The 14,215-nt window shown below is 34.1% G+C and overlaps 1 protein-coding gene across 1 annotated transcript; it reads right to left on the reverse strand.

The window, feature by feature from the left end:
* Positions 1 to 3,954: 3,954 nt before the first annotated feature.
* On the reverse strand, positions 3,955 to 5,210 carry LOC128170759 (natterin-3-like). Its single transcript, XM_052836536.1, has 2 exons — positions 4,986 to 5,210; positions 3,955 to 4,537 (listed from the first exon to the last, which is right to left on the reverse strand). The coding sequence occupies exon 2, from the start codon at positions 4,526 to 4,528 to the stop codon at positions 4,097 to 4,099; it is 432 nt and encodes a 143-aa protein (XP_052692496.1). The 5' UTR covers positions 4,529 to 4,537; positions 4,986 to 5,210; the 3' UTR covers positions 3,955 to 4,096.
* Between the last annotated feature and the right edge of the window lie 9,005 nt (positions 5,211 to 14,215).

Raw genomic sequence — 14,215 nt, forward strand, 5'->3', positions numbered from 1 at the left:
TAAAGTCGAGCTATTCAACGGTAGTATTTTGTACGTAGTTATACATGTATATGTACATTAATTAATGAAGCAAACTATCTAAAAGTTATTTTGATAATATTGCTTGCAGTTCGCCATTACTCTTAAATTCACCTCCTTTATATCTAGATATGTCATTAATAAAATGGTAAAAACTTTCCATTTTAATTCATATACATGTAAATATGATTAAATTAGAGCGTATAATACAGCAATGTTACAATATGAACAATATTATATGTTTGCACTGCATTTTATTTAGATTAAATGTCTTGAGTACGACTTTGAGAAAGCTTCAAAGCTTACTCAGAAAATCGCATTTTTGTACTCAGCCGGAGTACGAGTAGGAGTATGAAAATGTTTTATAACCTCGGTATCTTGAGTAGGAGTACGATTTGGAGCACGGAGTACGATTTGGAGTACGAGATCGTACTCAAGAAAGTTTTATAACCTCGGGGCCAGGTTTTATCAAAAATATTTATGGAAATCCAGTAAGGATTAAAATCATTGTGTCTACACTCCCAGGTTGCATACATGTATATCTGCATTCATCTGTACAGGTTAAGTTTCGTTTTGCCGATTTATTATTTCTGTAGAAAATGCTGAAAAATTGAACATGTGTGTAATGGAATTACAAATAGAACCGATTTTTTAAATCCTATTATAATAATTATAGTGCATATTCTTTAGGGTTCAATGTCTCCTTAAATAGAGATGACCATATCACCATATTTTTATAGTGGCAGTGGTTTACCAGTTGAAGATGACTCTGAAAATTTCAGTCCTCAGGGTAGGGCCCTTGATGTTTCAGGGCCCGATGTTTAGATGTATATCTTGATTTATATGGCATCGTTTTCAAAATTGTATATTTATAAATCACGTTGCAAACTTAAAAGTGGAAAAGTTAACAAATAGTGAGTGACAATATATACATAAGGTTAGTTCAGGCTCCATTTCACATTTACCAAAATAACCAGCAACGATACCGACATTGTTCTGGTTGTGAAGACATTTCATTTTTTTTTTTAAAAATGTTTACATCATAAAATCTCGCGTTTCGTAAAAATGTGCTAAAAAATATGAATATGCGTAACTTTAAAACGAAATGGTAAACACTAACTTAACACATGCTTTTAATACATAATTAAAATACCCCTTACCCATGATTTAGAACCCCATCAATCAAAGTAAAACTAAAACATTTCAGTTTCTTATCATATCATTGCACCCCGTCTCCCATTTGATATTTAGAAGAAGATATATATAATATTTTTGTTAAGATCGTCAATTCTAACGGTATTAATTTAAAATTTCCCTTTCGGTCCAAAGGAGTAATATATATTTCTACTTTTTATTCCCTTCCTCTACAAAATTAAGTCAAGATTGGTCAGTTAGTTCCCTGGGAGAAGCTTATACATTGATGGTAATACATTGGAAAATTAAAGTTCCAAACCGGCGTATTTTCACTCAAATGTGTTCTCACGTGTTCATAACGTCGAGGTCAAAACTGTAAGCATCGATTAGATGAAAAAGATTCGAGGTATTCCGAAATCCGTGTAAAAGGTGTTCCAAAAAGGTGTGAGAACAGGTGAAATGAACGATGATGACACATGAATGTTATGAAGGCGCATGCCTAAGTTCATATTTGGGCTTGAAAAACCATGTATTTTATTCCGTGTATTGATAAATGCCGTAATTATCCTTTTTATGAGAAATTAATATCATATCAGTTATTGCAAATTATTGTCACGAATGTTCCGCCATAAACATGGCCGGAAAGTAAAAATGGGGGAAATCCACTATATAGTAGGTTTTCTGTGGGGGAAATCTGGCTATAAAAAGGGGGAAAGCCCACTATATAGTCAGGTTTCCGGGGGGAAAGATGGCTAGGGGGAAAAGGCACTATATAACACCGGTATAATATATTTGTAATGCATATCTTTGTTATATACACAATTTTCTCAACAATTTCATATTACATGTTGTCATAAGAAACGAAAATTGTTTAACACATTTGGTCTACTCGAACATATTTGTCTATAAACTTGTTCCGGACTTGTGATATTGCATCACATTCTAAAATATAATGAAATTCATCGGCTATACGTTTTGTATTACAGAGAGGACAAAATCTTTCATTTAAGGGGTAAAATATCTAAATATTTTTCACATCCAAAATTTGTTTAAAAGATTTTATATATTACTCCTTTTGATGAATTATTTATATCAGCATGCCACTTTTTAATAAATTTATCTTGTAATCTCTGTTTAACTGCCGTTAAAACCCTTTTTTGGTTAACAGTATTTAAAAACTGACTATGCCAAACATTTGATTAACCACATAAGTTAAAAACATGACGAATGCAATCAATGCAAGGGTTAGTGCTGGTTGTATTTTCAGTCTGATTTAACAATACCGGTATAATATATTTGTAATGCTAGTATTAGTACTAGAAATTAATTTACACCAGTATGATACCAATCTAGTAAAAACAATTACAGATAAAGGAAAACGACTTGTTTCTCCGTAAACCATATAGTTTGGAGTACTACTTTTTAAACATAAAATGTGCTTTAAAAACTATAAGTGAACACGTTTAAGGTACTTAAATTCTTTAACAATTTCTAAAACTCTTGTTAGAAAAAAACCTCTTTTACACATTCGTCCTTTGGAATAAATTAATACTTTTGTTTTATCTATATTAACATTTAATTTCCACTCTTTACAATAACATTCAAACTCATTCAGTGCGTTCTGCAAATCATCGCCAAATTCCGCCAAGATAACAGTATCGTCTGCATATAGAAGTACAAGCAGTTTTATATATTACATAATTCATTTTCTATTGATGTGGTAAAACTTTGCAGGCCAGCAATATTTTTTTCAACAAGATAATTTTTTAAATCATTTATGTACAATGAAAACAAAAATGGTGACAAATTTTCTCCTTGGCGGACTCCAACATTAAAAGAAAAAAAAGTCGGATACCGTCCATTCATCTTGATGAGTGATTTAATGCCTATATACATATTAGTAAATAAATATATTTAAAATATTTACCATTAATACCATAATTTAAGAGCTTGTACCATAAACCATTTCTCCAAACTGTGTCAAACGCCTGTTTGAAATCTATAAAATGGCAGAACAGTTTTTTCTTACACTTCATCAACGTATTGGATAAAAATTGTAAAGTGAGAATGTGGTCTAAAGTAGAAAAACCTTTCCTGAAACCCGCTTGGTTATTATAGATCAGTTCTATCTCTTCCGAATACAATTCTAAACGCTTACTAAAAATGGACGTAAATAATTTACCCAAACAGCTTAGTAACGTGATGGACCGGTAGGTTTCAGGAGAGGTTGGATCACCTTTGTTCTTATATATAGGTTTAATGATACCAACTAGCCATTCTTCTGGTACCAGCCCACTATCAAATACAACATTAAAAAACAACTTATAAATTGTTAGAAATGTATTCAAAGTAGAGGCAATGTGCTCATTAACAATATTATCATAGCTGGGAGAGATTTTACCATTTTTTTTAGTTTCTTTACAGCGTCGGTTATTTCCGACTCGTTAATTTCGCAGTTCAGTAATTCGTTAGAGCTTCCATCTACCTGAGGTTCGTGAAAAGTAACGCTATCAGAGAACAGATTACCTTCATTTATATTTTTAAAGAAATCAAACATATCTTTGGCATTTACCGGGCTCTTAGAATCCCTTTTTGAAGAGTTCAGGATATTCCAAAAATCTTTTGTATTTGTTGATCGCAATTGCATAAGTTTACGGGTTATACCAGTATTTTATGTTTTTACAGCATTATCCATGTGCAGTGTATCTCAGTACAATTAAATGGTCTCAAAAACGTTTGGCCGCGAGCAAGGGTACCCAAATGATCCCACTAAATGCTAAAAGAACAATAACCAAACTACAATGGTGCAAAATCAGAATTTATTAGAGAAAGAACTTATTTCACAGCGTTGAAATATTTCATTAAATATAAAGAATAACAGTAAAATGCGATAAGAGTTCACTTAGTTTTGCGTTCAAGTTATTTTGCTCGTCATCTCCTCCAACTAAATGACTTTATACAGAGCTTCGTATTCCTTTGATTGGTGTTCTTTACCGGCGAAACCCATGTAGGCAACCTTGAAGCCGGTATGGATCTTGCAAGGAATCAGACTTCCGGAGTAAAGAACCCGTCCTATGTAGATGCCGCTGGCTGTGTCGATGGCGTTACCCGGCACGTCACCATTGGATGCCTGTTGCCAGTCTAAGAACCCCAAGGCGTTGATCGGGTAGACTAGAACCTCGTAATTCTGGATAATATGCTCTTTGCCAGCGAAAGGAATGTGTGCCCCTTCGAGGTGGGTTCCGCATTTTCCGGGGGTCATTTCGCCCGAGACTACAGCCCGGGCAATAAACAAAGCCTTTTTGTTAATATCGTACCCAGCACGTATCGCATTATCTGGGATTGTATTTCCAGTCGTTGATACCCACTCTGCCATCAGGAAGCTCTAAATGATGTATAATTCTCACTTAATATTAATAAAGCAGCAGAAATTCGTTCACAAGAAACATCAAGAAATTATGAAAGCTAATACGTCAATCAGTAAATTATGTCAATGCTACATATCTATAACTTGTTTGTTTTTAGATTTATCATTTTTTCTTAAACTTATCTAATTTCCAAATCCCAAATCCTGATTAAATGTTTATATTAATAATAACTGATTTCTTTGTGTTGTCGTCTAAAAGAATAAGATATAATAAGATATTCAATTTAATTTTACCTTCATTGATTAAATTTTTTTAGTAAATACAATTTTTCAGATGTGATGGCATCTACTCATGAATGCATTAAGAAAAAAGAGAAAAAACTGGTTAATTCTCTAAAGTTTATCTATGCTTCGTAATGGATTTTGCAATAAGACTAAGTAAACAGTAATTATTGGAATGACCTACCTCAAATTATGTGCGAAGTTACGAAGGCGAAGTTGCGAAGGAGCTTAAGTCCAGCACAACAAAAAAGACCCCTGTCTCTTACAAACAAACAAGGAACACTATCCTCAGTCAGTTAGTCGCCCGAGTTTTAACAAAACAAATGTAACATGTACTTCCTCTGTAAGTGCTGAATCAGCAAGTCGCCTGACTTTTAAGAAAACAAATGCATCATGCACTTTCTCGGCCAAGGCTGAATCAGCAAGTCGCCTGATTTTTAACAAACCAAATGCAACACGCACTACCCTTTTCAAGGCCTAGTCAGCCATTCACCTGATTTTTAAGAAAACAAGTGCATCATGCACTTCCTCGGTCAGAACTGAATCAGTAAGTCGCCCAAATTTTAATAAAGGTCTGGCCGGTGTAAAGAAGAATAATGACCCCCGTAGATGATGACCGGGGGTCATTTTTCGACGTAGAATAATGACCCCTACACACACACAGTTTTATTGATTGTCAACAGTTATGTCTCTTCTCTCGTCGACTTATGACGGGAAATGACGCTGCTTTTGTGTAGAAATCTGCTAAACTGTACTTGATACTTTACCATGAATAATTCTTAACAACATTTTATATAGCTTTATTTTATTATTTCAAAACCATATTTGATTTACAAAATTTATGCACAGCTTGCTGAACTTTATTTATAGCGATTTTACAACTGCATCGGCAACAAATTGCCAGGTCTACACGTGTGTGTTTAGAAATCTGTATAGGTATTGCTACTGTTGCAAAGCCATTCCGTAATTTAAAAAAAAAAACAGAAGAAAAACCAATTCATACACAATGAGTAGTTAATATTCTCTCAGAGGATATTGTATGATAATTAACGAACAATAATCGTGAAAGAATAATTGGTATAATAATATAAGCAATATTTATTAGTGAATGAAGTGTCAATTTTTCGTGAAAAAGACTAAGAAAGCAGATAACTAAGGAAAATGAATACTTCATTTTTAAATTTCTGGGAGAACGTGATTTTTAAAAAAATTATTTGACGTTAGTTTTGGTTTTCTTTCTACGTAATACATATACATCGATGTTCTAAACATTTGTTGTATTGTTGAATTTGTGATCATGAATGGACTTTCTTTAGAGTAATGTGTGAAGAGTACTAGTACCTCACTTTAGTAAATCATAGATATATAATTAACACTGATTGAATATAATAAAAGTGAAAAGCTGGCAATGTGACAGCAAACCCGGTTTTCTTTTTTTTGTAAATTGTATCTATAATCCACGTCAACCCTGAATTGATAAACACTACCTACCGTATCCAGAGAAATAGAGTATCTTATATGCAATATTTTGCCAAAAAATGACTAAGTGTTAAAGCTGGTATTTTTTCATTGATTATTAATATCCTAGCAATATGCACGCCTCAGATATATGTACAATATGTACAATTGATCTGCAAAAGAACAATTTCCTATCTTTAAAACTGTATGAGGAATTGTCCGCACAATAGGGGTATCCTTATGGTGCCCGCCCGCCCGCAAATCCACCCGCAATTTTTACAATTTCAATCACCAAAACCTGGTTAAAAAGAGATTATTTCTAAAAGCGTTGAGGGGTTTATATCCCCTAGCTTGACTTTGATCACACGAGCTTAGAAACACACACGTTAAGTAGAGGAACTTTCTATATATTTATAACAAGCGTCTGAGATATCATATCTAAATGTGTATGTTTAAGTCACTAAAACTTTGTCATTTTTTTCAAAGTTTGCACAATAATATTGTAGTGAATGGTGGGCCGTTGTCTCCCTTTTTCTTTATGTACATCAAACGAATTACAGCGCAGTGCAGGATACCAATAGGGTTAGTATTTCCAGGTCTCAAAGGGCTGTACAGGTATACCCAGGTGGTTCCGAGGGGTTTATATCTCCCTTGATTATGATCACTAGACGTATTTATATTTCTTATCTAGACTATCTTTACCGCCTCCGAAATTATCAATGCTCCTACAAATTATTGATGCATTAATCATCTTGATATTAATTAAAGTATCCCGATGATAAAGTAAAATATATTTTCTGTTCGAGTACTCTCAGTGCTTTGATGATTTTCCTTATTGGCCGTTAGCGTAATGGCTGCGAACTTCAGCGTGGTTATAATGCCTAACAATGGAGTGAACTTTTCATAATTTTGGTCAAAATTAAAGGAAGTGAACATGAACATGAAAAAATTGTCAAGGGCTCAAATTTGTCTGCATGTTTGATGTGTAAAGTGATATCTGAAAACCGTTTAGACACAGCTTTCCTCAGTAAGAAGATATCACTTAAAATAATTAATGTATGTACGCCGGTTCTGTTTATGCTGTCAGAAGAATAACAGAAATAAGACACTTTTTAAAAATCAGGATGCTGAGCAATGCACCTTGTGTGCTCATTTATGTAGCACACTTAATGTTCAAACTCATAAACAAGAAATTCCCGAGTGCAAGAAAAAATAGATCACAATAATACTGATCCATGGACATTCCATTCTAATTACATGTCACATTAACTGCTGGTGGGAATGCATCATTCTGAGATCCTAAATCTTCCTCCATACACACTGTTTAAAAATGACAACTCTTTACATCAATTTCAAGTTTCAATTCACATTTTGATGATGGCATTTCATCTCTGTTACACTTTAAGCGTTAGGGGGGGGGGGGGGTCATTATTCTACAGAGGTCACTTTTCTTTCTGTAGAGTGTGCTTATTTTTAAGAAAATGACACTTATTCTTCAGGCAAAAGGGTCGTTTTTCTACGTAGAATAATGACCGGGAGGTCAATATTATACGTTGAAAAAATGACCCCGGTCACTATATTCTACGGGGGTCATTATTCTGTATATCACCGGACCTTTAAAGATAATGTTTAAAAAAGTCTGGAAATTTTTATTGAAAATTATAAAAGTAAAAAGTACAATTTTGTTTGCTTCCGGTTACGACTGGAAGTGACAGACAAGTTATTGATACGTATTCTGCACATATTCATGATAAGGTCTATTAGAAAGCAAAATTTGGATGCTAAATAAGTTACTTTTTTTAAGATTTCGCGCGTACAGAATCAGAAAAGATACATATTAATGAGATATCTGAAATATTTCAAAAGAAGAACTAGAGGCCCAATGGGCCACATCGCTCACCTGAGCAACACTGGTTTATATGGGCGTTCAAAGGATATTGTGTCGTGTGGCCCCTCGGTAGATTAACCAAAAATGAATATCCGAATTTTCACTTATTTTTGCATATATACTTAATCTTTGACATATTTACCTTCATGGAATACCATTTTTACCGAAAATAAGATCATATGCAATATAAATAGCTAAATTTTCAGTTGGTGTTCACGGTTCCAGTTCCCTTTATTTTACCCCCCCCCCCCCCCATCACTTTATAAAACGATTAAAATACATGAGAGCATAAAGGTACATTTTCTCCCTCCACTACTTGCTACTTATTGTATTTTTAAAAATTCTATATGTGAAAGAAGAAAAGTGTACCTCAATGCACCAGAATGAATGCGCTCAATTCCTCAAATAAAAAACATTGAAAAGTTAACTGGCCTTCTCCATTATAGACGATTGTCATTTACCAGATGAATTCATTTTGTATGACCTTTCATATCCTTACTCACTTGATTGAAGAAAATAAACATTATAACTGAAAATGTTGTCACATATGTTAAAGAGCTATAATTCAAATTAATGTATTGGAAGGCATGTCGCTCTATTGTACCAATGCCCATCCATTATTTTCATCTTTATTAAAAAAACAACAAATGTTTACAAACAAAGATGATTTTCCATTGCAATAATTTTTTAAGAACACAGATAATGCTTTTATCCTCATAATAATAATGTGTCAGGCCTATGGAAACTGTTTAAAAGGCATTGTTTTCATTTACTTGTGTTCAAAAAACTATCAAAAATTTATGTAGATTTTATGCAATTCATCGTTGAAGAAGGGGCACCTGAAAGTAATTACAGCATATCATCCTTTTAGCAAGACATTTCTATTGATCAACCAAAATTTCAGTGTCAATCGTAGAATCATAAGCAAGATACATAGCTTGGTTTGAGTCATGTTTTTGTTCACATGAGTTTATTACATTAAACTTGGTATTTGCTATTCAGCATAGCTGCATTTAAATTATTAACAAACTAAAGGATGAACTTAGCTGTGTGTACAAACATATAGTAGCATTGTGCGCAAAGCTCTGTATCTTGCTTATAACTCGAAGCTTGACTCTCAGGTTAGTAAAATCATAGGAATTTGTAAACAATTAAAACAAGAGAAAACTGCACTAAAACAAAGAGAAAACTCAATTTATTTTTTATCATATATATACTTTAGTTATTTATTTCTAGCAGCGAGAACAATCTCCATTTAGATTGAAATTGCTGAACATCTTAATAGAACATGTTGCATTAATCAACCATTACGTAGAGATAATACCGAATTACACGCACCACCATAATTTGATCCCCCATGGTGGCCCCACCCTATCCCCTGAAATCATGGTTTGAAAAAACTAGAATGAATCAACACTACCTGACAAGTTACAGCTTTTCTGGCCAATTGGTTTTTGAGAAGAAATATTTGTAAAGATTTTTCGCTATGTATTCCTATGTAAAATTCGACCCACCCATTGTGGCCGCACCCTACCCCCGAGATCATGGTTTGAACAAATTTGAATCTACACTACCTGAGGATGCTTCCAAACAAGTTGCAGCTTTTCTGGCCTACTGGTTTTTGTTGAGATTTTTCTCTATGTATTCCTATGTATAAATTTCGACCCCCCATTGTGGCCCCACCTTACCCCCGGGGATCTTGATTTGAAAAAAAATTGAATCTACACTACCTGAAGATGCTTCCACAGTTCCAGCTTTTCTGGCTAACTGGTTTTTGAAAAGAAGATTTTAATGATTTTTCTCTATACATTTGTATCTAAAAATTTGATCCCCCATTGGGGCCCCACCGTATCCCCGGGGATCATAGTTTGAACAAGCTTAAATCTACACTATTTAAGGATGCTACCACACAAGTTTTAGCTTTTTTGGCCGATTGATTTTGAGAAGAATATTTTTAAAGATATTTCTCTGTATATTTCACATCAGGTGAGATAATTATTTATGTCTCTGCTACATGTACACGCACTTAGTATTTCCATCAGCAAAATTAATCTCCGTTTAGACTGAATAGACGAGAAAATACTTACAACTTGTCTAAAACACATTGCAGTAATCAACTATTACGCAAAAACCATACCGTATTACCATTAGAATTTGTATTTTAGTTGTTAAAGTACCATACCTGTTAATGTATCTTATTTTCCGCAAGTAACAGTCAGCTGTCTTACTTTCCGATGTTTATATTTGATTGGTACGTAAAATTTACAAATTACAGGCGATAGTTCCCCTAAGCTACAAACCGTAATTCAAGAAAACGAAACGAAAATCAAAATAAGCTAAAACCATCGTCAAAGGTGAAAATGTCAACACATTGGAATATTTAATCTCAATTTACTTCACAAAATCGGCATTAATGTACATGTACCTTGCACGTTTCAAATATTCCTTTCGCACACAAACTGTTCCACAAAACCAAATTCATCTTTGTCAGATTGACCCATTTCTTATACGTTCAAAATGGCCGCTTCTTTGTTTCAAAGAGGGTTTTGAGATATGGAATATCAAACCCGAAGTTAAACTGATTGACCCTCATTCTCTCTGTCTTATTATCATTTCCGTAAATTACTCAAATTTGAAACAGAATTAGCCCTTAATTTTTGCAATTTATATTTTTCTTCCCATAAGGATAATTTATGCTAAACTACGTTGAATTTGACTCAGTAGTTCTTGAGAAGAAGATTTTTAAAAATGCACCCCCTTTTTCTACAGTTTCAAGGTTTTCTCAGCTTTGAATAAAGATAGGTCTTTCATTTCTGCAATTATATTTGCCTTACCATAAGGATGTTTTGTGCCAAATTTGGTTGAAATTGGATAAGCGGTTTTAGAGAAGAAGTTTAAAATGTGAAAAGTTAACAGACAGACAGACAGACAGACCGACAGACGGACAAACTGTGATCAGAAAAGCTCACTTGAGCTCTCAGCTCAGGTGAGCTAAAAAGTATATTTCATTCGAAAGGATCGAAAAATTGCCTTAGATAGAATATTTTATCAAAAAGCAAAAACTTTAAAAAGCCGAATTTTGGTTCAACCCCGGTGACTACTAAAGTAAATGGACTAATAACTGATACACTGTATCTATTCTGCACATTTAAATGTTAAAGGTCTATTTTATATTGCAATGATTGGTTGTTCAGCCACTAAACTTTGTTGAGATCTCGCGCGGACAAATTTACAAAAAATCCCAATATAAGATCTGAAATATCTCAACAGAGGAAAATTAATGCACTTTTCAAGTATTTACTTACATTGTACCATTTCAATGTTGTGTAATATTTTAAAAACAATCTGGAAAATTCTATTGAAAATTCTATTTTGTATGTTAGCGGTAACGACCGGAAGCAACGAGTGTCAATTTTCATAAATAGAATTTATATCGCATGGACATTAATAAGGACATAAAAACTAAATAATTTCCCTTTTCAGCTAATAAAAAATGCAAAAGACAAATTTCAAACATTTCTAACGGTTTCCATGGTAACATTATAAAAGAATTGTTTCCTCCATCAATTTTGTTTTATGGAATACGAATTGACAATAGAACACAAATTGTTTTATGTATGTAATAGTTTAGATTAGTGGGCAAAACCTAATAAAGCTTTAAAGAAGGTAAGTTTTGCTATTATTCTGTCAGTTACCATGGTAACGGTTGCCCCCAGCACCTAACTGTTAGTGTCTTTTTGCGTTTTGCACCTACGTATACGTGTGTCAATGTATGAAATATAAAGAAAATTGGTTACTATGGGTGACCAGATCGTCTTGTACACTGTAAATCATTGATTCTTACACAAAATTGATATTAAAGGAACATATATGGTCACTATTTGAGACAAAACTTATTATTCCCTTAAAATATACATTAATAAGGCATACCTAATGTGTAACAGAAATCTGTATGACTGTCTACATGTAGAAACAAAAGCTGAGGTACCATGGTTTTTTTTCCACTCTGATTGTTGCTACCTATACCCATTATAATCAATTTTAGCTAATCATCACATCTGATTTTGTTTTAAAGGGACTTAGACAAGGTTTGACTTAAAATGTTGAAAGTTTATTTTTCCAGTTTCAATGTTTATAATGATAAATACAGAAGTTAATAATGCTATGTCAAAATTTGAAAATCAAATATTAAGTTATAAGCAAGATACAGAGTTCATAATTCTTTAATTTGTTTTGTAAACAAAGCTAGCTCGAATATTGTCATTTTAACATATGTGTTGTATTGGTGTCAGTTTTAATCAAATGTATCTTTCTTTTGTTGATATACATGTAGTAATTATGAAGAAATTGAATTAGTTTAAATTAAATTGTTTTTTACATGTCATTTTGTCTAAGAAATGGCAATTTTCTACATTACATTATTGTAAACAACTATAAAACTCGAGCTTTGTTTACATGATAATTAATTCGTACCTCTGTTTCTCGATTGTAACTTGACTTAAACATTCAATATTTCGGTCAATCATTTAAAATGCACCAGTAAACCATTTCATACATAAAAAATGAAAATAAACTTTTTGATCTCAAATCGTGTCCAAGTTCCTTTAAAGGTACTATTTTTCAATCAAACAACTTAAATGCAAACAAACACAAGCCTAGTTTACGTAATAAAGAATGGAAATCTATGCTGAAAAGTTTCTTGCTTGAAACTTGACAACTGACATTCAAGTTTTGGTTAACAGTTCAATATTTAATAATTAAATAATTAAGCTCATTATGCATTATTTAATATTTATTTAATGTGAATATTCTCCTTCGTCATAGTCCGACGTTCTTCTATAAAGTGTGTTCTACACACGCGTTCCTATCATAGCGCTGATTGCGATACTGACCACTCTTTAGTGTGCTGTAAAATCAGGATGCAACCAAAAAAATTCCACTGTTCACGGAAACAGGGCATTCCTCGCATCAACGTCAGCAACATGTCGCAACCCAAGCTTACTCAGAAGTTTGCAGAAACCTTTGAGCAGGAACTGGAGTTCATACAGAAAGGGACCTCAACCGAGGAAAGGTGGGGAACCTTGAGGGACATCATACAAAGCTCTGCCCTGGAAGCCTTTGGTAAAAGAACAAGAGACTGGTTCGAGGCAAAGTCCCCTGTGATGATTCCGGCCATAGAATCTAAACGTATAGCTTTGGCGGAATACAAATGAACCCCAAGTCAGAAGAACCTTTTTTCGCTTAGAGCTGCCAGAGGCAACGTCCAGCGGATGGCTAGACTCTGTTCAAATGAATACTGGCAAGAACTCAGCGAGACCATCCAGACAGCCGCTATATCTGGTAACGCAGTGGCATCTACGATGGTATTTAAAGAGCCATATGACCAACTCAGTGCAAAACAGCCCCCTCAAGTCATCATCTGGCTAAATACTCTCAGACAAAAACCAACAAATGGAGAGATGGGTTGAACACTACACAGACATGTACTCTACTCAGAACACTGTAACTGTCTCAGCCCTGGACGCCATATTGAGTGCCTGCCAACCATGGATGAACTTGATGTAGAACCAACATTAGAAGAACTAAGTAAGGCTTTTGACAACCTGGTCTCAGGAAAAGCTCCTGGTAACGATGGAATCCCTCCAGACTTGCTTTAACAGTTCAAGAGCTCCCTGTTGTCACCCCTACATAAGGTTCTATGTGAGTGCTGGGAAGATGGGAGCGTGCCACAAGACATGGGGGGGGGGGTGCAAAGATCGTCACCCTTTACCAAAACAAGGGAGAAAGAAGCGACTGCAACAACTATAGAGGCGTCTCCCTCTTAAGCATAGTCGGCAAAGTGTTTGCTCGAGTGATCTTGATTAGTTAGCAGAAGCTGGCTGATCGTGTATACCCAGAGTCACAGTGCGGCTTTCGCTTAAAGAGGTCTACAATCGACATGATCTTCTCTTTTACGCAGCTTAAAAAAAATGCAGAGAACAACAGATGCCGCTATACATCTCCTTCATTGACCTGACCAAAGCGTTCGACTTTGTCAGTAGAGATGGACTCTTCAAGAACCTCCCAAA

Source organism: Crassostrea angulata, chromosome 1, assembly GCF_025612915.1.
Source record: "Crassostrea angulata isolate pt1a10 chromosome 1, ASM2561291v2, whole genome shotgun sequence".
NCBI lineage: Eukaryota > Metazoa > Mollusca > Bivalvia > Ostreida > Ostreidae > Magallana > Magallana angulata.

Coding starts and splice junctions, on each gene's coding strand:
- LOC128170759 (XM_052836536.1), bottom strand. CDS start 4,528: ATGGCAGAGTGGGTATCAACGACTGGAAATACAATCCCAGATAATGCG.